This window comes from Leptopilina boulardi, unplaced genomic scaffold (genome assembly GCF_019393585.1).
Source record: "Leptopilina boulardi isolate dan_hultmark-lab unplaced genomic scaffold, ZJU_Lbou_2.1 LbouV2_300, whole genome shotgun sequence".
Classification (NCBI taxonomy): Eukaryota; Metazoa; Arthropoda; class Insecta; order Hymenoptera; family Figitidae; genus Leptopilina; species Leptopilina boulardi.
The window spans coordinates 1,228,394-1,255,650 of NW_026137864.1; the positions used below are offsets into that span (position 1 = coordinate 1,228,394).

At 26.0% G+C, this 27,257-nt stretch overlaps 5 protein-coding genes across 8 annotated transcripts in view; 2 read left to right on the forward strand and 3 right to left on the reverse strand.

Moving 5' to 3' along the window:
- The window catches only part of LOC127282518 (chromatin-remodeling ATPase INO80), a 42,406-nt gene extending 37,360 nt beyond the window's left edge, over window positions 1–5,046 (forward strand). For both annotated transcript variants that reach the window (XM_051306792.1, XM_051306791.1), the window contains exon 26: window positions 3,511–5,046. In XM_051306792.1, the coding sequence (XP_051162749.1) occupies window positions 3,511–3,965 (455 nt within the window). In that variant the 3' untranslated portion in view covers window positions 3,966–5,046. The remainder of the gene's footprint in view (window positions 1–3,510) is intronic.
- The window catches only part of LOC127282524 (3-ketoacyl-CoA thiolase, mitochondrial), a 208,842-nt gene that overhangs the window by 172,345 nt on the left and 9,240 nt on the right, over window positions 1–27,257 (reverse strand). The gene's annotated exons all lie outside the window — the stretch shown is intronic.
- The window catches only part of LOC127282519 (neurogenic locus protein delta), a 247,978-nt gene continuing 227,850 nt past the window's right edge, over window positions 7,130–27,257 (forward strand). Inside the window, exons 1-2 of one of the 3 annotated variants that reach the window (XM_051306793.1) lie at window positions 7,130–7,385; window positions 16,698–16,869. The gene's annotated coding sequence lies outside the window, so the exon portion shown is untranslated. Of the gene's footprint in view, window positions 7,386–7,798; window positions 8,281–16,697; window positions 16,870–27,257 lie in introns of those variants that run through there. The other 2 variants (XM_051306797.1, XM_051306794.1) reach the window with 2 other exon arrangements.
- LOC127282522 (jerky protein homolog-like) lies at window positions 10,890–14,482 on the reverse strand. Its single transcript, XM_051306804.1, has 3 exons — window positions 13,716–14,482; window positions 12,178–12,840; window positions 10,890–11,452 (listed from the first exon to the last, which is right to left on the reverse strand). The coding sequence occupies exons 1-3, from the start codon at window positions 14,326–14,328 to the stop codon at window positions 11,076–11,078; spliced, it is 1,653 nt and encodes a 550-aa protein (XP_051162761.1). The 5' UTR covers window positions 14,329–14,482; the 3' UTR covers window positions 10,890–11,075.
- LOC127282526 (uncharacterized) lies at window positions 23,871–27,060 on the reverse strand. The gene is made up of 2 exons (XM_051306817.1): window positions 26,866–27,060; window positions 23,871–25,054 (listed from the first exon to the last, which is right to left on the reverse strand). The coding sequence occupies exons 1-2, from the start codon at window positions 26,914–26,916 to the stop codon at window positions 24,044–24,046; spliced, it is 1,062 nt and encodes a 353-aa protein (XP_051162774.1). The 5' UTR covers window positions 26,917–27,060; the 3' UTR covers window positions 23,871–24,043.

A 27,257-nucleotide genomic window follows, 5' to 3' on the forward strand; every position in this document is an offset into this window, starting at 1 on the left:
ATCTTCTCTTTTCAGTGTGTGTTTCAATTGATTTACAGTAGAGGGGAAATCTTTTAATCGTGTCGAGGCCAGTAGTTCGCAGGGGTACGAAATCGGATGGTCATCTTGGAGAGGAAATAAGTCGACGATGTGCCTTCGTCAGTGAAAGAGAGAGAGAGAGAGAGAGAGAAAGAGAGCCCTTTGGAATCCTTGGTTGGAGTTACCATCGCCGGCATCTGTCCGATCGTAGCCAGTCAGGCAGACAGACAGACAGACAAGGGCAAGGAAGGAATTTAATCGGGCGCAAAAGAGGAGAACGAAGAAGATCGGAAGGGAGTTTGAGTGACAGGGTCGGAGGTCAAGGGCCACACGCGGATCCTTCAGTGTCCCTTTCAATAATATTCATATTTTTTACTTATATATATATATATATATATGAAATCACTCGATTTTTCTCGATATATATATATATATTTTTTTTCTTTTGAAAAATATTGGAGAAAGAAATGCCCAGTTTTTCCCCTTTTGAAAATCAATTGAACTACTTCATCTTCTTCTTTAAGAATCGATTCTTATATTTTCCACATTTTTCATTCAATTTCTTCGTTTTCTTTCTTCACTTTTTTTTGTGTGACAAATATATTATAGACATTGTATATGAATATTCCCTGAATAGAATTTTCATTGAATATAATTTTTATTTTAAAAAAAAAAAATTTATTCAATCGATATTTTCATTTTGTATCAATAATTTTTATTTAACTGAAATAGGTACATGATCTATTTTACAGAAATTCTTTTAAATATTAAAAATTTAAAAATATTTTTAAAATAAGTTCAAAATATATATATATATATACATATTTTGAATGAAAATTATCGGGAATTTGATGAATGAAAATTTGTTTAATTATAAATTTCATTAAATACAATGTCGGGTTAAAAATTTATCGCTAATGAAAATTTATGTTTAAATAAATTTTGATTAGAAATTCGATCATATATTAGTTTTTTATTTTATAAAAAACATATATAGCATATAAATACTGAAAATTCGGATTAATGATTTTTATGGAATATTCATATCTCAATAAATAGAATTTGTTACATCAAGATATAGAAACCTTTTTTAAAATTCATATTATATATATACATGCATTTTTTTTTATCTTGAGATATTTTGGCTTAATTTAGCCACTGAAGCATGTTCGCGCAGGAAACATGTCAGACTCAGTCGTGATATAAAAAGAGATTTAGTCTATCTCGAGAAAGAATCTCAATGTGCACAATATATATATATATATATTTTTTTTAAACGTAATACGTATGCGGAATGTTTATTTAATCTAATGAACAAATTATCCTGAATGAGGGAGATAAATTGATCCGTATGGTGCGTTCTTTCTTATTCATTCTTTTTTTTTCAGGGAAAAAATAAAGAATTTCGTCCCACGTAAAGTGAATGAATATTACCGTCATAAGTTTACAAAATAAATGTAGGTGGGTGAATAAATTCATTCTCCAACTCTTCTCGAGGCTTAATCAGTGAAGTCATTACCGAAATTTAATTAGACGCCGCGCTCTCTCTCACTCTCACTCACTCTCACTGTTTTGTTTTTTATCGAAAAGAAGTGGAACCATATACGATGTAAAATTAAACTCTCGATACTGAAGTTGAAAGCAGTTAAGGCAGTCGTCGCCTTGTTGGAGTCATATCTGCGATCTCTTGGATTCGCAGGGAGGATTTGCGAGGAGCGGGCGTCCTTCGAGCGAAGATCCTCCTCCTCCTCCTCCTATCTTCTTCTCTTTTCTGTTGCTGCCGTTGCGTTGCTGCTGCTGCTGCTGCTGCCGAAACTCTTTCGGCTTTTTACATTCCAATGAGTCTTACAAATCTCTACAATACTTTGTAATTAATTTATACTTTCAAAACTAGCAGGGGAAATAATGTTTGAGATTTCTTTTTTTTTTAACCCTTTATTCTTTTCACAACGTGTGATTGTAATATTTATTTAAATTTGCTGATAAATTAAATTTTTTATTATGTATATTTTTCTTTAGGGACGCATGATTATGTTCTAAAAATCATTAATTAGAATTTTCATTTTATGGAATTTCATTTGTCATATAATTATATTTTTGAGACGAATTTTTATTTCTTCGAATTAGTATTTTGCAGAATTTTCATCAAAATCGATTTTCTAAATTGCAGAATTTTTATATAACCGAAAATTCACTTCACAGAATTTTTATTTGTTCAAATTTTTATTTAACATTTAACGTATTTTAAAGAATTTTTATTGGGTAGAATTTCATTGCATAGAATTTTCATTTTATTTTTTCAGATGAATTTTCATTTGTTCGAATTATTATTTGATACAATTTCCATATAACCAATTTTTCATACTAAATAGAATTTTTACTTAAGCGAAAAATCATTTAACAAAATTTTTAATTGATAGAATTTTTATTTCTCCGAAATTGCAAATGGCCGAACAAACATAATCGACAGAAAGATTTGGGCGCAATTTTTAAAATCAACCAATCACAATTTTATGGATAATTTTTGATTGGTTGATTTTAAAAATTGCGCCCAAATCTTTCTGTCGATTGTTTGTTCGGTCATTTGCAATTTCGGACAAATGAAAATTCTATCAATTAAAAATTCTGTTAAATGATTTTTTGATTAAGTAAAAATTCTATGTAGTATGAAAAATCGGTTATATGGAAATTGTATCAAATAATAATTCGAACAAATGAAAATTCATCTGAAAAAAAATTCTATGCAACGTAATTCTATACCCAATAAAAATTTATATGGCGGCAAAAATGGTATTTTCTCTAATTGAATTTTTTAAGAATATACTTTTTTTTTTTTATGAAATATTGATATATTCTGATACATAACCTTAAAAATTTCAAAACATAACCTAACATTTATTTGCTTCTTACCTTTCTTTGGAGCGCGATAAAAATATTTTATTTAATCAAATTTTCATTGATCAAAATTTTTATTTGAATTAATTTTCAATTGTTGCATAATTTTCAGTGAACCGAATTTCTATTTAATGAATAATTTGTGTTTAATATAATTTTAAAATAAATTTTTAATAAATCTCGTTCTTATTTAACTGAATTTTTATTTAAAAAATCTTTTATTTATCTGAATTTCTATTGAATTGAATTTTTAATCTAAACTATTTTTTATTTAGCTGAATGTTTAATTAATAAAAATTATCATTTTATCGATTTTTATAATTAAGAAAAACCAAAAAATCAAAATTTTGAAAATTTGTAATTCAAAAATTCCGGCCCTCATAAAATAAATACCAATTATTTGAAACTTATACAATTTAATTGACTCAAATAATAATTATTTGATACAGATAAATATTTATTTGATAATAATAATCAAGTAACCGATTATTTGAATGAAATAAATTTTTTTTTCATTGTATTTTTTTGATGAAAATGTTATTTAATTTTTTTTTTTTGCAGAAGAATTAAAAAAAAAAAAAAATTTTCGATTTACAGGTGGTGGACGAAATTCAAGTTCAACGGAAGGTGAGGGTTCAAGTGGACTTGCTCATTTAGGACCATTGGGCTCACAATTAGGACCAACGCCGAGTCGAAATAGTGGAACAATAAGACGTGGACCTGGTCGACCACGTTTACGACCCAATGGTCCTGGACATCAAGGACATCGTGGTCCAAGTCATTCGCATACGAAAAAAATTCAAAAACCACTACCAGTTCCAATACGATCTCATAATCATCATCAAAATCAGAATCATCATCATCATCTTGCCAATATTCAACCAAAACCGTCCATTTCTTCATCATCATCGTCACCAATAACAACGGCAGTGGCTGCCACCGCTGCATCGTCGTCCTCTTCATCGTCGTCGTCTTCGCAAAATTCCACAATGATTGGTGAATCTCGTCCCTTTGGCTTTTACACTCAACAAACGCCACCTCGAGGATCGTAGGGCTTGTTGTTCTAAAAATAATTTCCCACGATTGGAATCACCTCTAGTGTGAACTTTTGTGTCAAGGAGGATTTTTTTTTTTTTTTTTTTTTTTTGTATTTCACTGGAAACAAAAGCTAGACGGAAAACCGTGTTTTATATATAGTATATTATAAATAAGTCGAACGCTCTCGCGGATATTTAAGCAATTTATTTAGAGAAAGAATAAATTTTCAAAAAAAGCTTTTTTCAAAAAAAAAAGAAAATTCTTTTTTTGAAAATACTTTTAGCTTTAATAGATAAAAAGCAAATTGAAGAATTTTCAAATTTATTATTTGAATATTTTTTTATTATAGAAAAATATTTTTTTTTTTTTTTTTTTTTTTTTTAGTAATAGAATCGAGTGCGTGACGTTTGATAATGACACGAAATGAGAGGAATCAAGAAAAAGAGGGATCCTTGTACTATAGTACCTTCAAATGTAATTTGATCTGTTAGTGAAAAAAAAATTGTCTTTTTTTTTCTTCGCCATGCGACAAAAATCATTTTTCTGAATGAGATAATCGATTATATATATATATATGGAGCGAGTTGAGAACTGGTTCGCACGAGAACTTGTACGTTGAGAAATATTATTTTCTCTCAATATTTTTTTCGATTACTAAAAATAGAGTTATTTCGAGAGAAGAAAAAAGAAGAAAAAGCGATTAGATTGTTCTAATTTTTTTTTTTTTTTTTAACTTTGCACGTTGTACAAGATAATTACGCTAATTCAATTTAACAAGAGAGGATATTTATTGGTGATAAACCTTATAATAGATAATCTAGACCCCTCGCGCACATAGATACAAATTTTTAATTTACGTTAGTATTTTGAAATTAATCTCTAATGCAATACTTGTTCTCGAATAATAATAATAATAATAATAATAATTATAATAATCATCATAATTATAATTAAGTGTCCGATTTGTATAGGAATATCAATTTTATTTAAATTCAACTTCTCCGATGAAGCTTTATTTAATTTACACATTTCAATTGTATAATTTATTTCTTATAAATATTTTCTGTAAATAAATCGCTGTGAAGTCAAAACAAATATTGGTAATTTTTTTTTTTTAGAGATAAATAAAAATTATAGAATTTAATATAATAGGGAAATAAAAAAAAAATTAACGGAAAAAATTATTATAATAAAATTTTAATTAAAATTTTTGTTAAAAAGAAATTGGAATAAATGAAACAAGATTTGATTGTGGCAAATAGATAAGGATTTTGTTGAGTTAGTTTTTAGAATATTTTGCATCTTTGTTATATTTTTTTTATTTTATTTTTTTGCAAGAAATTTCTTGCATGGAGAATCAACCCTCGTACCATTCCTATTCCCCCCCCCCCTTTTGGTTGAATCGAATGGCACTCGACGAAAAGACTAAAAGAGAGCGAGATGACCCGACGTGCCGCGGCATACTAAAGACTTAAACGACTCTGCGAGAGAAGATGCTTCTTTCGAATGAAAAAAAGGATATATACACATTCGCACATCGTCCGCGTTCCATTGCGACGCCTCGTTTTATAGTATATATCCTTGATCCCGCGCTTATAATACATTAACGTTTAAAAGATTGCTTTTATATAGAAATTGTGTGCGCGTTTACCTTGTGTCCTCATAAAATGAGCTTCTTCTTTTTATAACAAAAGAGTTAACTCATTATTTTCTTTTTTTTTTTTTTTTTTTTTTTTTGTTTCAAAAATTTAATTTAAAAAATTAATCTTTTAATTTTATAGAAAAAAATTTTTTTTTTCTATTTTAATATTTTTTTAAATATATTTTTATAATTTAATTGAACACTTAGTTTTTTTTTAGATTTTATTTATTTTTTTACAATATTAAATTTTTTGAACAGATATCTTATATTTTCCAATTTTTTTTTTTTATTAATTATTATATTTATTTATATTATTATTAATAATATAAATAATATAATAATTATATTTATTTATAATTAATAATTAATTTATTAACACAATTGGTTAAAAAGAAGTGTAAATAAATTTAATAATTAATTTAATATAGGTACTTCTTTAATTAATTAAATTTTTTAAACAATTATTTAATATATTTTAATTATTTTTTTTAAAAAATTAATTATCATAATATTTATATTGAAGATGATTTAGAATTTTTGGAATTAGGAAAAAAAATAATTTTCTTTTTATTTCAATGACTCTATAATGCCAAAAATTCTAAATCATTTTCATTTTAAATAAAATTTGAAGAAAATCATGTAAAATGTTATTAAATTTAGTTATACTATATTATATTAATTATTTATTTATACTATTATTTATTAATAATTAATTTATTATATTTTTTTAATTAATGAAACATTTAAAACAATTATTAAATATTTTTTTTATATTAATTATTATTATTATTATTATTATTATTATTATTATTTATTAATAAATAATTTATTTTACTTTTTTAGTTAATTAAATTTTTGGAAAAACTTATTCAATATTTTTTTTTTTGTTATTATTATTTTTTTCATTCATTATGGTTACAAAAATATATTTTTAATTATATCTAATACAAGTTTATAAGTAAATTTCTTTTTAAGAAATTGACATTTATAATTATAATTTTTGCATTATTTATTGCATATGTGTTATTAATTAATAATTAATTATATTTATTTTATTTATATTTTTATTAACACAATTACGTGATTATGAGGGATATACATTTACGTAATAAAAATAAAGAATTAATGAAATAAAATATTATATATATAGTAATTAATTAATTATTGATAAAATATTAATTTGAAAAAATTCAATTAAAAATCCATTATTTGTTATAATTAAATTTATAATAAAGGAATGAATTCTTTATTAGGTAATTATTATTATTATTATTATTATTATTATTATTTTAATAATGATAATAATAAAATCTAATAATAATAATAGTTAATTGTTGGTTTTGTGACCTAATTTTGTTAATTCTATAAGACATAATAATAACTTATTAATTATTTAATATAGTAAAGTATTTAATTAGTTATTTATTTGTTATATAATTAATCAATAATAATTGCACTTACAAAGTGGTTTTTTTAATATTTTAAATCAAATTAATTTCCCGCCGTCAAGTGGATTGGTCATGTGAAGAAGACCAATCACAAAGCTGAGTTGGGCGGTAGCGAATATTGCGCGCGCGCGCACGCCATTCGCACATTTGTGCAGAGTGAGTCCTATGAAAAGTTTACTATTTATTTGTTAAAATTATTTGTTAATTGTGTGGTAATTTAGCAATTAGTACTATTGCCCAAGTTCAACAAGATTCAATTAATTGAAATTGTATGGAAACAAAGTGAATTATCCATTTTTTAGCCTTGTCGATGTCACTCATTAACTCTGGCCGGAAAAAGTGAGGTTAGTGTTACTCATTTTTTTGCAATTCAGGTAAGAAATTATTGAATTTTGTCATTATTTATAAAAAAAAAAAAACCAGGATTATAAGATGTTTAAAAATTACTATTGATTTATATAAAGTTTTTAATTCTGATAAAATGGTGATTTTGTGAAAAATGTACTTGGAGGGGGAAGATAGATTTTCCAGAAGTCAAACAAAGGATGTTTGCCACTTGTTTTTTTGTGGTTAAAACCATTTATTTCTTTATTTACTCTCAATTCGTTTTTTTTTTAGTTTATTTTTGATCAGCATATAACAATAATGTTTTATTTTATAATTAAATATTGACATATAATATATAATATATAGTATTTTATTTAATTTTCGTGATTGTCGTTAACGTTTCGTTTGAACTTTTTTTTTTTTTGCCATTTGTGATTGATATTTGATAAATTAACAACGAACCAATCAGGAAACCTTATTGACACATCAAAGAGAACATTTTCTTTTTTCGCATCGGTGAAGTGCACAACGTTTACGATTAATGCGATTCAGAATAAAAAAATATAATTCGTAAATATTTTCGACAAACTTTTTATTAATTTCGAATTAATTTGTTGATTTTTCCGTTGATTATAGTGAAATTATCTTTTCGAGAGAGACTATATCATTGTCGAGATTGTTTTTTTTTCTACAACTGTCGCGGGAGTAAAGTGAGAAAATATTCTTAATTAATAAGTTTAAAAAGATGTGTGAATTATAAAAAAGTTAATTTTAAATATTTCTTATTAAAATAGAACGTGCTATGTAATAATTTGCAGTATAATAAACGTTTATATATTGCGACAGAGAATGTTGGAGGTTATAGATATTCGGAAAATTTTATATCTTCATAACGTGCTTCATACCCTCCAGGTAAAGTACTTGTATTAACCTCTTTTCTATATAATTTTTTTCCAATTAAAATCGAGATAAAGATTGAAAAATGTAATATATAGTTGAATTTTCTTCTCAAATTATATATATTTTCAACATAACCTGTTTATTTTCTTAACACTGAAAATATTTTATTTATTGTTTACACATTTTTTTCATATATATATATATATATACTTGAAAATTTTGTATTTTTAAGAGAAACAACTTTTTCAATGATCAATGAAAAAAAAAGAAAAAAAATACTGTTGATAAAATATATAGAAAAATTGCATAAATGAAGGTTGTGCGAGTCTTTATAAATATTTAATAATTGGTATAATGATGTGGGTAGATGCGGTATTAATTCCCTTCTTGTCTTTCAATACTCTCACGATCACATAAATGTAGTATGTCTGGTTTTCTTATTTATAAATCAAATGATGTTCCTTTCAACAAAAGCATATGATGTATATTTACTTGAAAAGAATCAATCATAAATTGTAAACTTTCATGTATATATATATATATATATATATATATACGCAGTTTATGCAATGAAGTTATTAATAAGAAATAGTAAGATTTTTTTTTAAATTTCTCTCCAAGTTATTATTAATTAATAGCTAAACGAATATTATTTTTCACATTACTTAAATTACTATATTTAACATTTATACAATGTTTCTCTAATTACACTAATTAAAAATTATTAATTAATTTAGATTTATACGATAATTTATATGAATTAAATATATGTGTTAATTAAAGAATTTAATTTTTGACAGTTTTTATTTAATTATAATTTGTAAAAAAGAGAAATATTTAAATAACCGCATCTCTCTGAGGGTTTATATAAATTTTTACTATTTTTAATTATCTTTATCAATTGGTGATCTTTGTTCAGGATGTTTGAATAAATTGTTACCGGTTAGCAGGACTCATTGCAAATGGTAATAAAACCAGAAATATATATATATATATATACATATATATAGTTTCTGTTTCTTAACGCGATTTATCACACTTGAGTACATCCTGTGTATAGGAAAATCAACAAAAATTATAAAACTTTACATAAGCAATGTTAAATTACTCTATTAAAAATAATTGTTTCTCAATATAAGTAATATATTCTCTATATTGAAAATTTATTTCTTTCTATTTTACTTCCTTTTTTGATCATTTTTTTATTATTTTTTAAAATATCGAGTCATTTCAATTTAATGTGCCTCAAGTTCTCGAAAAATTCAAGTGAACAAAAAAATTTTTTTTTACTGCGATTTCAGGTGAGATTTTGACTTTTTCGGAGTAGGTTTAAACAATTGTAATGAAACTTTGGAATTTTGTTATATATAGTAAGACTAATCTTTAACGTAAATTTCAGCTTAAAATATTTGTTAGTTTACGAGATTTGCAATAATAACAAAAAATTTTAAACTGCTATATTTTCCGTTCTAATAATCGGATTGAGGTCTACTTTTTTTTAAAATGTCAAGGAAAATGAGAGGAATAAATCTCTTTCAGAACAATTTTTTATAATTTTACAACTAAAAAAATTTAAAAAATTAAATTAAATTAAAATTAAATTAAAATTTAAATTTATTTATTAAATTAATTAATTATATTTAATTTATTAAATTTAAATTTCTAAAATTTTGAGGCATGATAGATTCGGGTACAAGGAATCTCGCTGTTCTCCGAAAAATACATAATTTTGAGTAAAATTATTATAAAATGATGTTTAAAAAGTGGCATTTTTAAACGAAAATGAAAACAAAGATGGCGGCGCATACACAGACTTGAGTGTGTCATTCCTCCAGTAAACAGCGCCAATTCGAGCGAGTGGCCGCTGAATGAACTATAATATAATACAGCGAAACCTCTCATAAGACAATTTTAGTGGGGGGTTCTCTTAAAGCAGGTTTTTCGCAAGAGGAGAAATTGATGCGCAGTGACCGTTTGCGCATGGCGGTCTATTTCAAAATAATGTTGGAGTTTATTGAAAATTATGTTAGAAGAAATAAAGAGATGAATATAAAAAATAGTAGAAAAATTACAGAAAGTAATCATAAATTTCTTTCTTGCATTTTTTCCATAACCAAAATTAGCCTAATATTTATCCTATTGTGTTTTGATAGGTTTTGACAATTCATAATAGTGGTTGTTTTTTTATTTCTATTAAGTATTTTATTTATGTTTTATATTGCAGTTATTTTGTTTTTTTCGATTTAAAAATACATAGTATTTTAGAAGATATTTAATTGGGCTTAAAATTTTTGAAAAATATAAATTACCTCTTTAGAATTTATTTTATTACAGGTAAGAGATATGATAAGTAGTTTTTAAGTGTGCAAAGTATTATCTAACAAGGAAATATCAAACTTTAATATTTGGCTTTAATCTTTTAAATTATTACCATCTACCTCTAAAATAAAGTTATTTATTAGAAATTAAATTAATGAATTGTAATAGTTGTAATTCAAAAAAAAAAAAAAAATGAAACAGATAATCGATTCTAGAAGTATTTAAAAGAATTTATATAATGATGTAATTTGTATAATTATTATAAATGAAAAAGATAGGGTACAAATGTAACGAGAATTAAGTAATTTTTATTATTTGTCTCATAATATATTTAGAATTAAAATAAAGATCTGAGTTTCAACAATTTTCTTACATAATGTAATTTAAAATATTATAAAGCAACGTTTTAAATATATAATGAAAATAAATATTTTTAATGTAATTATTTATGAAGAACACATTTCATAACATTCGTATATTCTTTGACATTATAGCTTTGGAATTATATCACTATTGTTAGCATCAGAACTTTTGGAAACTTCTTCTTGAGATTTTTTCATAGTCAGATTCTCCCATTTCCGAAAGAGACGATAATCCGAAAGTGTATATTCATTTTTCTGTTTACACCAATTGTGTAAAATGTGAACTGTGGTGTTAATATCTTCAGAACTTGGAATACTGATACTGTTAGGCTCTATTGATTGGAAGATTTTTCTCTCATGTAACTTTTCCTTCGCAATGGTTTGAGGATTTTTTCCTGTGACAATTTCAATAATTTCGCAGTCGCTGAGTTGTTTCCATCCAGGCTCGTGCTGATCTTCAGATAACCATTCTTTTACCTCAGATCGATCAACTTTTTCAAGACCTATTCAACAATAAGAAAGTTATTGTAAATTTTAATTATAATAATCTTATAACAAAAACTTTGCTCTATAAACAAACATTTATGATACAAGTGTTGATGAATAAAGAGAGTGTAAAATATGTACGTGGGATTAGAGTGTCCGTAAAAAAGTCGACTTTCGAATTTTATTTGGACCACCCCCCAGTTCGTTTTCAATACATAGTGCCAGTAATCAATCGAAATTTCCCATTGAAAGTACACGGGGAAAATGCACTTTTTTTAAAAAAAAAAAAAATTCATAACTTTTTCAATTATTGAGCAAAAGATTTTTCAGGTCACAAATTCTTTTATTTTTAGCTACACTTTATGTTGGCATTTTTAAAAAAAATTAAATATTCAAAATTTTTAAAATGGTAGATGATCAAAAATAGGTCTTAAAAATGCATTGCAATGTAATCAGTGATTTATCACATAAATCCAGAATTTTGAAAAATTAAATTTTGCTATCCGATTCTTGACTAGAGACTCAAAAACCTCACGAATAAGAAGAATTGTTGTATTATTTTGAATAATTATATGATAAATCATTTATTACATTGCAGTGCATTTTCAAGACCTATTTTTGATCATCCACCATTTTGAAAACTTTGATTTAGAAAAAAAAAAACTAATTTAGAAATTAGTATTGCAAAAATATATTTCCATTTTATGAACATAAATGAATAAAAACGTAGGATATAATTTACCTTTAATTTTGTTGACCATTGCATGCATTTGGCTAATTGTTGTTGAATTGTCAGAATCATTACTATTCTTTTCCATTACTCTTGAAATTCCACGGAGCTTATTCCAAGCATTTTGTAAGTTCTCCTGAGTCAAGGATTGGAATGCCTTTGCAAGCATGCAACAGCAGTCTCTGAGGTTAAAAGATTTCATAAAGTCCTGAACAGCAATGTGGTCATTTTTTAATATTAACAATCTAAGTAGATCCTTTCGATAGAGAGTTTTTGCCTTTGCAAATACGCCTTGATCCATTGGCTGGATGAGTGACGTAACGTTGGGAGGTAAAAATTCAACTTTAAAATTTTCGTTTACATTATTTAGAATTTCTTTCGGTGGATGGCAGTTAGCATTATCGAGTAACAGCAATACTTTTCCATATTTTTGTGTTTGCACTTGCATGGCCTGTACTAACGGAATAAACTGATCTTTATACCAACTGAAAAAAATCTTTGCATTCATCCAAGCTGAGGCTTGATGTGTATACGTGACTGGTAAAGACGTAGTATAATTATTATTAAAGCAACGGGGTCTTTCAGATTTTCCAATAACTAGTAATGGTAGAGTGAAAGAACCATCTGCGTTTGAACAAAATAAAACGGTCACCCGGTCCTTTTTTAATTTCCAACCTGCATAAAAAAAATATTAAAATAAATTGTAACTATAAATATGTATTGGAGTCACTACAGAGAAAATTGCAAAAATTTTTTTGTCTATTAATAATTAATAAACATTTTGTGTTTTTTCTTAAAAGTTAGTGAATAATTTTAATTTTTATCCAATTTTTATTAAAAATAGCAACTCATTTTACTATATCTGAAAGATTCTCTATAATTCAGTTCGCGGTTTAATTTTGTTAATAAATGATTCATTAACAAAATATTAAATAAAAAAATTTTATTTATTTTATAACTTTTGAACAAATTTTTTTTTAACAAAATTCAAGAAATAAATTTGTAGAGAAACTTTTGGAGATTAAAATGAGCGATTGTTTATAAAAATTGGATACAAATTACAATAATTCCGTTGACTAACTTTCAAGTAAAAACACAAAATGTTACTTAATTATTAATAAACAACAAATTTTAAGTAAAAATAATTTTTTCGGAAAATTGTACAACTGGATCTTTCAAAATTGAGTGAAATACATTTTAAATATATTTTTAGTTTCCTTGTTAAAAACTACTTAGTTTGATGTTTAAAGATACATATATCCTTAATCTTTTTAGTTTAATAAATTAGGAATGAGTCGAGATTTCATGGAGATTTCACTTTAAATGAGTTTATAATTTCCATTTAAACTAAATTTAAAAAGTGTGAATTGTTTTGTAAGTTTTTAAAAATCATCACATTCAACTTTGCAGTTTTATAGGTTATAATTATTGCAATTCACGAATTTCAATATAATTACAAGTCAAAAAGATTAAAAACTACCAACATTTTTTTATATTAATTTATTAAAGTTAGAAAAACTGTGAAAATGTTAAATTAAAGTGTGTTTTACCTGGACAATCATAATCCTCGTTTGCTCCAGCTAGAGTTACTTCTGGCAGCCGTTTCCAATAAACTCCACTTTCGTCTGCATTAAAAATTAAACTCAAATCGCAGCCTTCCTCTTCAACTAAATTTTGAAAATAAAAGGCAAAACTTATGGCAGCATCAACATCCGCAGATAATTTTTCTCCTTTCATAGATAACTGTCTAATACCATATCTTTTTTTAAACGCATGCAGCCAGCCATTGCTAGCTTTAAAATTTTCCGAGCCGTTTAATTGTTCATTTAACACCAAAGCCTTTTCGCAAATCAGCGGTCCACTCACTGGTTCACCCGCAGCACGTTTCTCGTTAAACCACCTGATTAAAACTTTCTCCAAATCAGCATTATGCACTGGTTTTTTGACCTTCCTCTTTTGCAGGACTTTTGGACTTAAATTCTCAACATCTTTAAGGCTTTCTGAATTTTTCTTCAATCTACTAACAACCGATGGTGAAATATGGTATTGCTCAGCTATTTCTCTCAACTTATTTTTTGTACTTCCATTATTGAGGCTTTTTATAATATTAATCTTCTCCTGTAATGGAAGATGCACGTGAGTCTTCTGTTGCTTATTGCACATAATCAGTCTTTACACTTACAGAAATATTAAACTTTAAATATAAACTACATAACTGTGATCACAGATAGGGGTTTTTTTGCACATTTTTAGGCAGGTTATTTTCTGTTTACATTGTTAGCCATATGCTCCGCTTGACGCTACTGCGCATGACGCAATATATATCTAAAGTTTTAGGGAAGGGGAACACGATAGGGGAAATTTGTCTTATTAGAGGTTGTCTTATGAAAGGTTCGCCTGTACATTATTTTACTATTTATTGCTTTATTTTTATTATTTTTGCGTTAAGTTATGGTAAATGAGTAGAACAGCGAGATTTCTTGTACCAAACAAAATCATTTCTCCAAAATTTTAACCGCAAAAATCATTTTTTATTTCAGAGTAAGTTTCAAACCACAAAAAAACGTCCTTTGCCCACATACCCTTAAATTAAATAGTCTTTAAATATTAAAATTTTTTGAACAGTTTTTTAAAAATTGTAATTTATTTTTCACATTTAATTTTATTTATTCTTCGTTTTAAAATTTTAAAAAAAAGTTAGTTATTCAAACTTTATTACGGACTTATTGATTTTTTAAAAATCAACAATTTAAAAAAAACATGTATTGTTGGATAATTTTCATTTTTAATACAAAAGTTTTATTTTTGATAAGAAAACAATAAATATTTTCTGATGCTTGTATTATTAAATTAATCGTTTAAGTATTTATTAAAAAACAAACTATTTAAAAATAAACTTTTGAAAAATTTTAGGTATCTAAGTAAAAAAAATAAATAAAAAATAAATTTTGATTTAAATCCATAAAATCAAATTTAAATAAAAAATCATGGATTTTCTTGATTTCTTTATTTATAAAAAAAATTAAATAATTTGCTTTTGATTAATTGATTGGAGTGAAATTTGTTATAATTTTTAATAACTACAATTTTTTTTAAATGAGTTAATATTTTAGTATCAATTATGAAAATTTTTTTTTTATACACGGAGAAAAAAATCAAGCGAATGTAGTAGACCTTTTTTTTATATTAAAAAAAAAAATTTAAACAAAATACATTTTTTTAAGTATATAATGCAGATCTTTTTTATTTCAAATATTTAACAAATTTTTAACTGCTTTAAATTCTTCACTATACATTAATTATTTTTCATAATTTTAATGAAATTCTTCATAAATTCAATTATCTTAAACTATTTTTCAATTAAAATTTTTATGAAATTGAATAATTGTTTATAATTTTAAAAAAATTACCAAATAAAATTACCAAAAATTTTTTATTTAAAATCTCTTGAAATTCAATTATTCGTAAAAATTTTAATTATTTTTAATGATTTTTATAATAATCTTTGAAAATTCAATTATCTGAAAGCATTTTTCAATTAAAAACTTTTGGAATTCAATTATTTTCAAAAATTTCAATTTAAAAGCTTTTAAAATTTAATTATTTCTAAAATTTTCCATATAAAACTTTTGGAAATTTAATCATTTCAATTATAACTCTCCTGAAATTCAATTATTTTTATTGATTTTTATAATAATCTTCGAAAATTCAACTATCTGTAACGATTTTTCACTTAGAAAGTTTTCAAATTATTGTTTTTTTGTCTGCAATTTCTAATAAATTTTTTAGTAACAGAAATCATCAAAAAAAATTTATTTAAAAATCACTTGAAGTTAAATTAATTTCAAAAATCAAAATTGTAAATCTTTGAAAATTCAATTATTACTTTTAAAAAAATTTATCTAAAATTATTTAATTACATACTTATTTTTAGTTCTGTAAAATTTAATTATTGTAATATTTTAAAAAAAATTTTATTTAAAAATCTGTAAAACTTGATTAAGTATTGCCTGAAATTTTTTTGCTAAAAACTATGACAAAATTTTAAATTTAAATAAATTGCTTAAATCAGACTTGAAAAAATTATAAAAATGGAACTTTAATAATTTTTTTTTTAGAAATTTGCCTTACTTAAATAATTGTTAAATTTACTGTTTTATTTTACATTGACATTATTATTTTTAATAATTTATAGATTGAAAAAAATATTTTGTTCATTTGAACGTTCAAAACTTTTGGCTCATGAAAGTTTGTCTTACAATTAGTTTGATTCTGAAATATATTTGAAATAAATTTTCTTGATAATATTCATTATAGAATTATTCTAATTACAGAATTAATAAAATGAATTTAATATTTAAATAACATTAGTTATTTAAAGTAAAATATTGATTATTACCAATTAAATTTTGTTAAAATAAAAAAATCAACTTTTTCGACATTTTTAATTTATATAAGATAAAAAATAATTTTTATTTTTTATTATTACCAATTATTTTTATGCAATTTTGAAAATAAAGCCCTTTTTTCAGCATACAATCATGTGGTACATGATGATGATGATCTGCATAAAAAGTGATGATGCTCATTCAAAAGGAACACACGAAAATATTGGATGAAATGTTCAGTGGGCTATACCTGCAGCTGCTGATGAGTTACCTCACCATCTGCGTGATTGGATTTCAGTTAGTGGTAGTGGCGATGGTAAGTCTTTTATTTTCAATACTAGGTTATATATATATATATATATATATATATTAAAAAAAAGAAAGAAAAAAGAAAATACAGAGCTAGCACATCATTCCTATACATTTTAAAAATCGTTTACACGGTTTCGCCCCCTCGAAAAGCATTTCATCTGGAAAATTAGAGACAACAATATTCTCTCTAAAAAAAAGCGTATAAAGTTTCTGTTTTTCAAAATATATTCATAAAAGAAAAATATATTTACAAAAATATACTTTTACCTATGTAAAAAAATTTTAAAAACAAATTTCTTTTTAAAAAAATTTTTATTGAATTACAAAATATATTTTAATTAGCATAAAACTTATTTGCAAAAATTTTTTTTCTTTTCCAATGAAACTAATTTTAAAATAATTTTTTAACTTCGCAATAAGTAACAAAAGCAAATAACTTTTTAATACGGTAATTTGTTTTCTCATATTGGAAACCTTGTTTTGTATATTACGTTCATTTAAATTAAAGAAAAAGTTCCTTTCATGCTTAAAATTATAGTACGCGCGCACATACGATCCCGCATTCAGAACCAGCATGTTTTCATTTTTTATAAATTTCTTCGATGCAGAAGGTCTTCATTGAAGGTCGGTTCCGACAGATGATATGTATGCTAAAATTGAAACAAAAAACAGGATTCCTTATCTATAATTATAAAAACATAATTAGGAATTCATTATAGTACCCGGTAAAGAAAGTTCCAATATCATTGTTTTGCCACCATTGGCTATATTTTTGTTTTCAATTCGAGAATGGGAATTTTTTTTTTTTTCTTTCAAAACTGAAACAAATTTTCGATTTTATCTACTTGTGTATTCAATAAGAAAAAAAAATCATGCTGCAGGTGGTTATTGTGCGTAAAAATAGATTTGCTTTTAAATATTAATATTTTTTTTATTTCTTTAATTCAATTAAGATTCGTTTATTTTCATTAGAAATGAAAAATAATTATAATTTTTGAAGCGCTAATTATATTTTTCGATAATAATGAATTTACTTTTATTATTCATTTGCAGGGTGTTCAGCGGTCAGGGAATGTCAGGGAACTTTTCAAAAATTTGCCAAAAATGAATATTTTTATGAAATTTTAAAATTTTTCGGTTCAAGAAAAAGTTTACAATGGTGTAAAGTGGCCGCAAGTCAGGGAAAAACTGGAAATCAGATGTCCCTGAAGTTCTGAACGTTCAAATGAACGAAAAATTTGTTTACCACTGTTTTAACTTCAAATTTTATTATAAAATATTGGTTTCTGTATTCAAAAATACATGAATAATTTATTAAATTTTTAATGAATTTTTTATTTTTATTGATATAGTAATTTTTAAAAAATTTATAGACCAAAAAATTTATTTCACTCATTTGAACGTTCAGAATTTCAAGCACATAAAATCAGGGAAAAGTCAGGGAATTTTGATTAAAAGAAACCACAAATTAAAAAACTTTGATACATAAATGTCAACTCAGTTTTTTTTTTTTTTTATTTAGACATTTTTGTAATATAGGGTAAATGCACTAATTGCGGCGAGATTCGAGTCAAAACACCTTTGAAATAGAAAATTCGACATTTCTATTGTATAAACTCAATTTAAGACTTATTAAACTTAAAGCTTATGTTATTAAGATATTAAAAAAAAATTTTAACTCTATAAAAATCGATTATTTAAACAAATATGAGAAATTAAAACTAATACCGTAATTTTCTATTGCGGCGAGTTTGTATCAATTTCGGTGACCAAAATTACGTGTATTTTGAAGATACTTTGCCCGCCGAAATTGAAGCCAATGGAAATCTTAAAAATGTTTCAATTGCGGCGCGGAAAAAAATTTGATCTCAAATAATTAAATTAATAATTGTTTAAATGTGCATCTTTATAAGTATTTGTATCAAAAAAAGATTGAAATAATTTTTTTTAATCATTTGGCAACAGTTATATTAAATATAATAGTAATAATATTTATTTTTTATGAACGCGCCGTAATTGGTGCACTCGCCGTAATTAGTACACTTACCCTAGCTCATTATAAATGGTGCCGTCAAATTTTTCATTTTTCAAAGTATTTACTTTTTTTATAATAATAAAGTTTTAAATATAATAAAATTTTATTATTAAACAATTTTTAATTATCTTATCGTTTCCTTTATGAATAAAATTGTTACTTAAAAAGCATTATAAAAATTTTAATCAGCAATGCAGAATATTAAATAATTCAAAAGTTTTTTAGTCAGGAAAAAGACGGGGAATTTTGAAAATAAAATTTTGCGACCACCCTGTTACTTTAATTTTTGATACTTTTCATTTTTTTTAGTATTAAATATTTATTTAAAAAAAGTTGGAAAAAGGTTAGAAAAAAAGTCAGGGAATTTCAGGGAAAAGTCAGGGAATTTTTTTTGTACTTCTTGCTGGACACCCTGAATTTGATTATTTATATCTGGCATCACTTTTCAATTTTGGTATTTATTTTTAAGATTTGTCAACTTTTTTCCCTTTTTGTCATTAAAAATAAAAAATATTTTTTTTTTGTAAATATTTTAAATTTTGTTGATAAAATTCGAAATCAATTTTTGATTTTAACGCGTTTTTATTTAATAAAATTTTTGAAAAATTCCATATTTGGGAATAATAATATTCTTACTATTATTATTATTATTATTATTATTATAATGACCTCAATACCTATATATTATTATTATTATTTTATGTTTATTAAATTTTTAAAATTTGGTTCAAAATACAAATTTAAAATTTTAAAAAAAAATTATTCTTTACGGGACCAAAAAAATCAAATCATTTTTTCAAAAATTTTTGGGTCCACATAATACCTTGAGAAGTATTTCTCAAGGCTGAATTTGAACTGAAAAACTTAAAAAAAAATAATTTGACATTTTTGGTCCTGTGAAAATCAATTTTCGGCGCTGAGAGTCGACGCCAAAACTTCATGGAGGTTTAATTTTAAACAGTTGTGTGTGTGTGTGAAATTCAATACTGAAATTTTATACAAAATTTTTTTTTTTTTAAATCACAAGAAACTGCAATTTTGTAAATAAAAATATATAAATATATTTATATATACACAAAAATACATAAAAGTTTTGTAAAATTTAGGAAATCAATTTTTCCACATAATACGTTTTTTAAAATTAACTATTGAATCAATTTATTCGAATTAAGTTTACCGCGAGCTAATTAAAAAAAAAAAAAAAAATGACACCATATAGTTTAATTAGCGGATATTTTTAGAACAAAAATTTAAACCAGATTTTCGGGCACGTGCTCATTAAGTTGATTTTATGTGTCCTATTAGGTAGAAAATAAAATGATTTTCAAATATTAGACAGCAAAAATATGACAGTTTTATGAATTTCAACACATTCTTAATAAGTTCCAGATTGGTAGGGGGGATTTTTCTGATTCTTTAAAAAGGAAAGAGGTGGCATTTGTGAGTCTTGTTGACAGAGCAATTGGTTGTGAAAAAAAAAAAAAAAAAATTGGATCTTCAAATACGTTCAATATGGTGACCGAATTTTTATATTTCATAGGTCCACACATATTTTATGTGTAAAATTATACATCGGGACATTGTTTACCTAATTATGATTATATTTAATAATATTAATAGTTAATATATTGTATTAATTAATTAATATTAATATAATATATTAGAGTGGTCCTAATTTTTATCATTCCCGGCAAAAATTTTGTTCTAAATGGAAAAAAAGAGATACGTATTTTTTTATTTTCATTTTAATAAGTATTTAATGATATCTCAAAGCCCTTGAATTTTTACATATATTTTGTATAGGGAAAAAAAACAGATTATTCTTTCAGATATATTAATCTCTAAGATTGTATAAAAAATATTTTAAATAATTTATTCAACAAAATATTGTTATTATTATTCTCAATATATATACTTAGTGAGCTGCAGAAATTAAATAATTTTACAGTATTTTACGATTAGAAAAATTGCTAATCAGATCTAGCTATCGAATATAATAATTTTAATGAATATTTCAACAATGTAAATGTATTGTTATTTATGTGCCGCGTAATTTTAATCTTTAAATGTAAATTATTAAACAACTCTGAAAATTATATTTAAAAAAAAACATAGTTAAGTTTTCATTTATTTTGAAAACGTCAATTTGCAAAATTACGAAATATAATTGCTACAGCTCTCTAGATGCTGAGAATATTAATATCAAATAATAACAATATTTTGTTTAAAAAAATATTCAAAATATTTTTTTATACCTATAATAAAAAATAAATAAAATAAGTCATAATAATAATAATACATATTTAGTTAAGAATAAAAAATTTCAGTAGAGAAATCAAATAAAATAGTAAGCAATTTTAAGGAGGTTCAACCCATTAACATAACCTCAAACTAAAAAGTAGTTTTTAATAGAACTAAAAAATATATTTAAAATTTATTAAATCCAAATTCAACAAATCCAATTGTACAATTTTGGAAAAAAAAATATTTTGAGTTAAAATTTGTTGTTAAATAATAATTAATAAACATTTTGTATTTTTTCTTATAAGTTAGTGAACAATTGTAATTTTTATGCAATTCTTACAAACAATAGTTCATTTTTCTTTTTGAAAGATTTTCTACAATTTTGTTTTGTTGAATTTTATTAAAAATATTTTGTTTAAAAGTTAATAAATAAATAAAATTTTTATTTTTTATATTTTTGAAACAAACCATTATTTAACAAAAACACAAAATTAGAATTGTAAATAATCTTTTAAAGAGAAAAATGATCCATTGTTTATAAAAAATTGAATAAAAATTAGAATTGTTCACTAACTTTGAAGAAAAAATACAAAATGTTTATTAATTATTATTTAAGGCCATGTGAGATATATCCATGTGAGCCCCATGCAAAAAACATGGTATTCATATAGTTCCAAAGTTTTCTCTAAAATGGTAAAGAATTTTTGGTTGAAATTTGGAAAATATGATAGAGAATAACATTTAGAATTTTATCATTCCTCAAAATTTCAACCTGAAATTTCTTCTCATTTCCGAGAATACTTGGAACTACCAAAAAGTGTCTTTGTCTCACATGGCCTTAACAACAAATTTTAACTCAAAATAATTTTTTATCCAAAATTGGACAATTGGATCTGTCGAATTTGGGTGTAATAAATTTTAGTTCTGTTAAAAACTACTTTTTAGTTTGAGGTTATATGAGGCATTTCATATGAGAATACGGGGTCATGTCTCGGATTTTTCTCAAAATTCGGTAAATTATAGTGATAGTGGTGCTAAATAAGTGTACAAATTTTGAATTTGAAATTTTTAATATTTTTCGAGATATTTACAATAACAAATTTGAGCAATATTTTTGTTTTGCATTACTTATAACTTTTTTCCTATTAAAAATAGAGAAAAATGTTGTAAATGTTTTTTACGCGGAAGATCTTAAACTTTTAGAAAAAAATTATTTTTTTTAAAAAAAATATTAATTTTTAAAAAATTTGTTTAAAAAATAAAAATTGTTTATAACTTTTAACCTTGTTCTCCCTCATTTAAAAACGCGAAAAAAATCATGAATATTGTTTAAGTCATAATAAATTGATGGTTAAATTTTTGAGATGGCATTATTTTTTGTTTTCGAGATATTAATTAATTAACTAACAAAAGTTAATAAAAAATGAAATATTTTACGAATAAATAAAATTAGAGTAATTTTAAAAACACCATTAGAATGCTTATCAAAATCCACATCCAACCAGCCCTATATGAACTATTTCTAATAAACGGGTGTTAAATTAATAATTAATAATAAAAATTATTTAAATAATTAATAACATTTAAGGAAATGATGATAAACCGTCAATTCTTTTATTTTTTGAAGATTATCTAATTCTGTGTCAAAAAAAGAATATTAAGTATTACCAAGAATCAAAAATTAATTATAAAATGTTATTTAGAAAAAGACTGAAAAATACCATGCCGAGTAGCTAGGCAGCCCCCTCCGAAACCTAAATTTTCAATAATCATCTGTTAATAATTTAGATTTGTTAAAAATGTTATTTACACTGGTTTTATTTAATACAGAATTAGATGGTTTTTCAAATAAAAAAAGAATTGACGATTTATCTTCATTTCTTCAAATGTTATTAATTATTTAAATAATTTTTATTATTAATTATTAATTTAACACCCGTTTATCCAAAATAGATCATATAGGGCTCGTTGGATGGGGATTTTGATAAGCATTCTAATGGTGTTTTTAAAATTACTCTAATTTTATTTATTCGTAAAATATTTCATTTTTTATTAACTTTTGTTAGTTAATTAATTAATATCTCGAAAACAAAAAATAATACCATTTCAAAAATTTAACAATCAATTTATTATGACTTAAACAATATTCATGATTTTTTTCGCGTTTCTAAATTGAGGGAGAACATGTTTAAAAGTTATAAACAAATTTTATTTTTTAAACAAATTGTTTAAAAATTAATATTTTTTTTTAAAAAATAATTTTTTTCTAAAAGTTTACGATCTTCCGCGTAAAAAACATTTACAACATTTTTCTCTATTTTTAATAGAAAAAAAGTAAATGTACGAAAAATTGAAGGATTGAACGAACTTACCTTAAGTGAAGATCAATCCAAATTGTATGAGCTGTCTCGTCCGAATAGATCAATTTTCGTAGTCCCGCCGTACTGATCGTTCCACCACAGTAATTTTAAAACTCAAGAGTTTTTGGCGCCTTCGGTAGGTGTCGCCCTTGTCGTACTTCCCTTTTCCGTCATTATATTTTAAAGTTTAGCATAAATCGCACTGGGTATTTTATTTTGAATATTTTGGGTAGGGAGGGTTTGATCTATTCGGACGAGACAGCTCATACAATTTGGATTGATCTTCACTTAAGGTAAGTTCGTTCAATCCTTCAATTGTATTTCACTGTCTCGTCCTCAAGATCAATTTTCGTAGTTGTTTAAAGTTTGTATGCGAATTTATGCTATTTTTATATTGAATATATATTTATTAATCACTCATTGTAATTAAGATTACAAGAACACAGAAACGAGGTTTTTTTTTTTTTTTTTTTTTGAAAAGAAAAAATATTATGAACATATGTAAATGAAAAAGAGTATTATTTGAAATCGGTTTGAGATTATTTTTGTAAAATAGTCGATGCGAAAGTCGTTGAATCTGCTAATGGCCGGTTGTAAAACCTGGCGAACATTGAGGACGTTGCAGACCATCCAGCTGCACGACGAATTGTTTCTATATTTGTCCCTTTCCGGGCTGCCGCTGAAGTCGCTGCGTGGCGTGTACTATAGGCTGAAAATATTTTTGTGTTGACTCCGCTTTTTTCCAGTATTTCTTTTATCCATCTGCTCAGTGTCTGCGACGTGGCTGGATGGTGAGGCTTTTTATAAGTCAAGAACAAATTTCCAGTACTTGATGCACCTTTTCTTAGTGCTGTCGTTCTTTCTATGTAGTCGCGTAAAGTTGTTACTACACATAACTCAGGTTGTTCCGTAAAAGTTGGAACTTCTAAGCTCGGCTGAAACTTGCTGCGACTTGATGTTTTTATAGGATCCGTTATTTTAATTCTGACAGGTTCCGAATTTAAATTGATATTTTCTAGCCTTATTACGGTCAATGTTTGTATCCGCTGTGCTGTAGTGAGTGCTAATAACGTCACTAATTTCTTTGTTAACATCTCTAAGGTCAGGCCCTCATGAGGATACCAGGTGGTTAATTTATTTAATACAGGCTTTGGATCCCACGTTACATCATATTTGTATTTCTTAGGCTTTAGCACTGCTGCTCCTTTAAAAAACCGTGAAATGTGTTTGTTATTTCCTAAGTCGCCACCTGCAATAAGAGATAATGCCGCTCTATAAGTATTGATTGTGCTGAAGGAATTGACACTCTCCAGGGTTGTCGTGAAAAAATTCAGAGCATCCGAAATTGCGACGTCGTATGGATCATTGTTTCCTTCCTGACAATAATTCCACCATGATTTAAGGGGTTTGCTGTATTGGCGCAAAGTACCTGCACTGATGGAATTCAGCATCACCTCCGCGGCTTCTTCTGTGGCACCTCTCATTTTGAATGCTTCCCTGATAAACACGCTGCTACCAGGGAAAGATTGTGACACAGAGGGTGCGTTTTCCTGTGAGGAGAAGATAATAAAGTTAATTGTGGTTTAAAAAGAATTTTTTCTGAAACTATCAAAGACGTGAACAGCGGATACCACGGTTGTGTAGGCCACAAGGGCACTACAACAACACCTTCCGCTTCATCCGTCTGAATCTTTTTCAGTGTTTGTAAAATTACAGAAAAAGGAGGAAATGCGTAAAAATGATAATATTTCCAGTTCATAGTGAACGCGTCTATTTGCATTGAGTCGGGATCTCTATGCCATGAGACATAGTTTTCGCATTTGGCATTTGCCCTTGAGGCAAAGAGATCCACGTCGAAAGGTCCAAAAGTTTGGTTAATTTTACTAAATGCCCAGGGAGCTAATTCCCACTCCGTTTCTTTTGGTAAACTTCGCGATCCCTCGTCTGCTTCTTTATTTTCTTTAGACGGTAAGTATGTTGCATGTAACCATAAGCCACGCTCCTCACACCAATTCCAAATCTGACGCGCGATTTGTGATAGTCGTGGGTGTTGAATGCTTCCCATTCTATTAACGTAAGCAATGGACGTCGTATTGTCCATTCTGAGCAAGATTTCACAATTTTTGTCGTTTTTAACAAAGCATTTGAGACCCATGAATGCAGCCATGAGTTCTAATGAATTTATATGAAGGTTGCGTTCATCAGCATTCCATAACCCACAGGCTTTCTTACCTTCACAGAAAGCACCCCATCCTGTCAAGGATGCGTCTGTGAATACTTCTTTTCTGTAATTATTTTCCCTAATTGGGTTACATGATTTTTTTATGTTTTCAGCCCACCATTCTAAATCGGACTGAACCAGGTTTGATAGCGTGATCTTAGCTTTATAGTTATTATTTGATTTTTCTAGCGATAAGAATTTTTCTCTCTCTAATCTCTTAGTGTATAACCAGCCATATTTGATCGCCGGACAAGCTGCTACCAACATGCCAATGAACTGAGCTAATTCTTTTATGGTACATTTTTTATCTTTTAGAAATCTAAGGACAAACTGATAGATAGAGACACGTTTTTTATCGGGTAGCTCTACTCGAAATTTTTTACTGTCAAGTATGAAGCCTAGAAAAGTACACCGTTGTGAAGGAGTGAGTTGGCTTTTACTCTCACTTACCAAGAACCCTAGAGATTCCAAGAGTGATCGCGTAATTTGAATATTTTTCCTGCACTCCTCCTGTGACCTAGCTAAAATGAGAATATCATCAAGGTATATTACTGTTAAAATGCCTAATTTTCTTAGTTTTTCAATGACAGGCTTGAGCAGCTTGGTAAAGGTGAATGGCGCTGTACACAACCCAAACGGCAAACACTGAAATTCATAAATTTCATTATTAAAATTGAATCGAAGGAACTTGCGATGTTTTACAGCGACTGGCACCATTAAATATGCATCTATGAGATCGATTACACCCATAAAGTAGTTTTTACTGATAAGGCGAAGAACGGTTTTCATATCCTCAATTTTGAAATGTGAGGTTGATATGAATTTGTTCAATTTTTTAAGGTTCAGGATGAATCGATCCTCACCACTTGGCTTTTGCCTCAAAAAATATGACGACAAAAATTGATTTTTACAGGGTTTAGTGCAAACTACTGCCCCGATTTGCATGAGTTTAGTAATGGCTTTTTGTGTTCTAACTTCCTCCTCAGTTGTTAATGAAGGGGCCATTTGTACTGACATTTGACACGGGGAATCGCAAAAGGGTATTTTATACCCTGTGACGCAGTTCACTATGAAAGGATCATTGGTTATTTCCTTCCATTTTTCTGTGAAAAATTTTAAGCGACCTGCAGTTTTACTCACCTTTATTTTCTCCGACTGTCGTTGGACTGTCGATGATTTGTCCGATTCCATTGTTGTCCCCCCTTCCTCGAGGATGTCCGTTGATTGTACTTCTTGGAGGGGGGTTTCCAGTTTAAATGATTTTTTGATGAGGTGGATGGTTTATCCTTGTTTGTAAATCCTTTAAATGTATTGACCACAGCAGATCTAGTTATATCTTTTCCACTTTTCTCACATTCTTTCGCTGCCTTAAGTTTTTCTCCCAATGTTTCTCCGAACAGGAAAGTATCGACTCCTGTCTCGTCAGCGATTGTTTTTAATCGCATACTGAAGGAAGGAGTGATGAAGGACCTGCGAGTAATTGATGTATCGTGATGTGAGTCAGTAAGAATCTTGCCTATGTCACAGATGGT

What these genes read in the sequence shown, in the direction of transcription:
- LOC127282526 (XM_051306817.1), bottom strand. Translation starts at nt 26,916, where the DNA reads ATGGAATCGGACAAATCATCGACAGTCCAACGACAGTCGGAGAAAATA. An exon ending in GACAGTCGGAGAAAATAAAG is followed by an intron (nt 25,055 to 26,865) that starts GTGAGTAAAACT and finishes TTCTCCTCACAG; the next exon opens with GAAAACGCACCCTCTGTGTC.
- LOC127282522 (XM_051306804.1), bottom strand. Translation starts at nt 14,328, where the DNA reads ATGTGCAATAAGCAACAGAAGACTCACGTGCATCTTCCATTACAGGAG. An exon ending in CGAGGATTATGATTGTCCAG is followed by an intron (nt 12,841 to 13,715) that starts GTAAAACACACT and finishes TTTTTTATGCAG; the next exon opens with GTTGGAAATTAAAAAAGGAC. An exon ending in AATGGTCAACAAAATTAAAG is followed by an intron (nt 11,453 to 12,177) that starts GTAAATTATATC and finishes ATTGTTGAATAG; the next exon opens with GTCTTGAAAAAGTTGATCGA.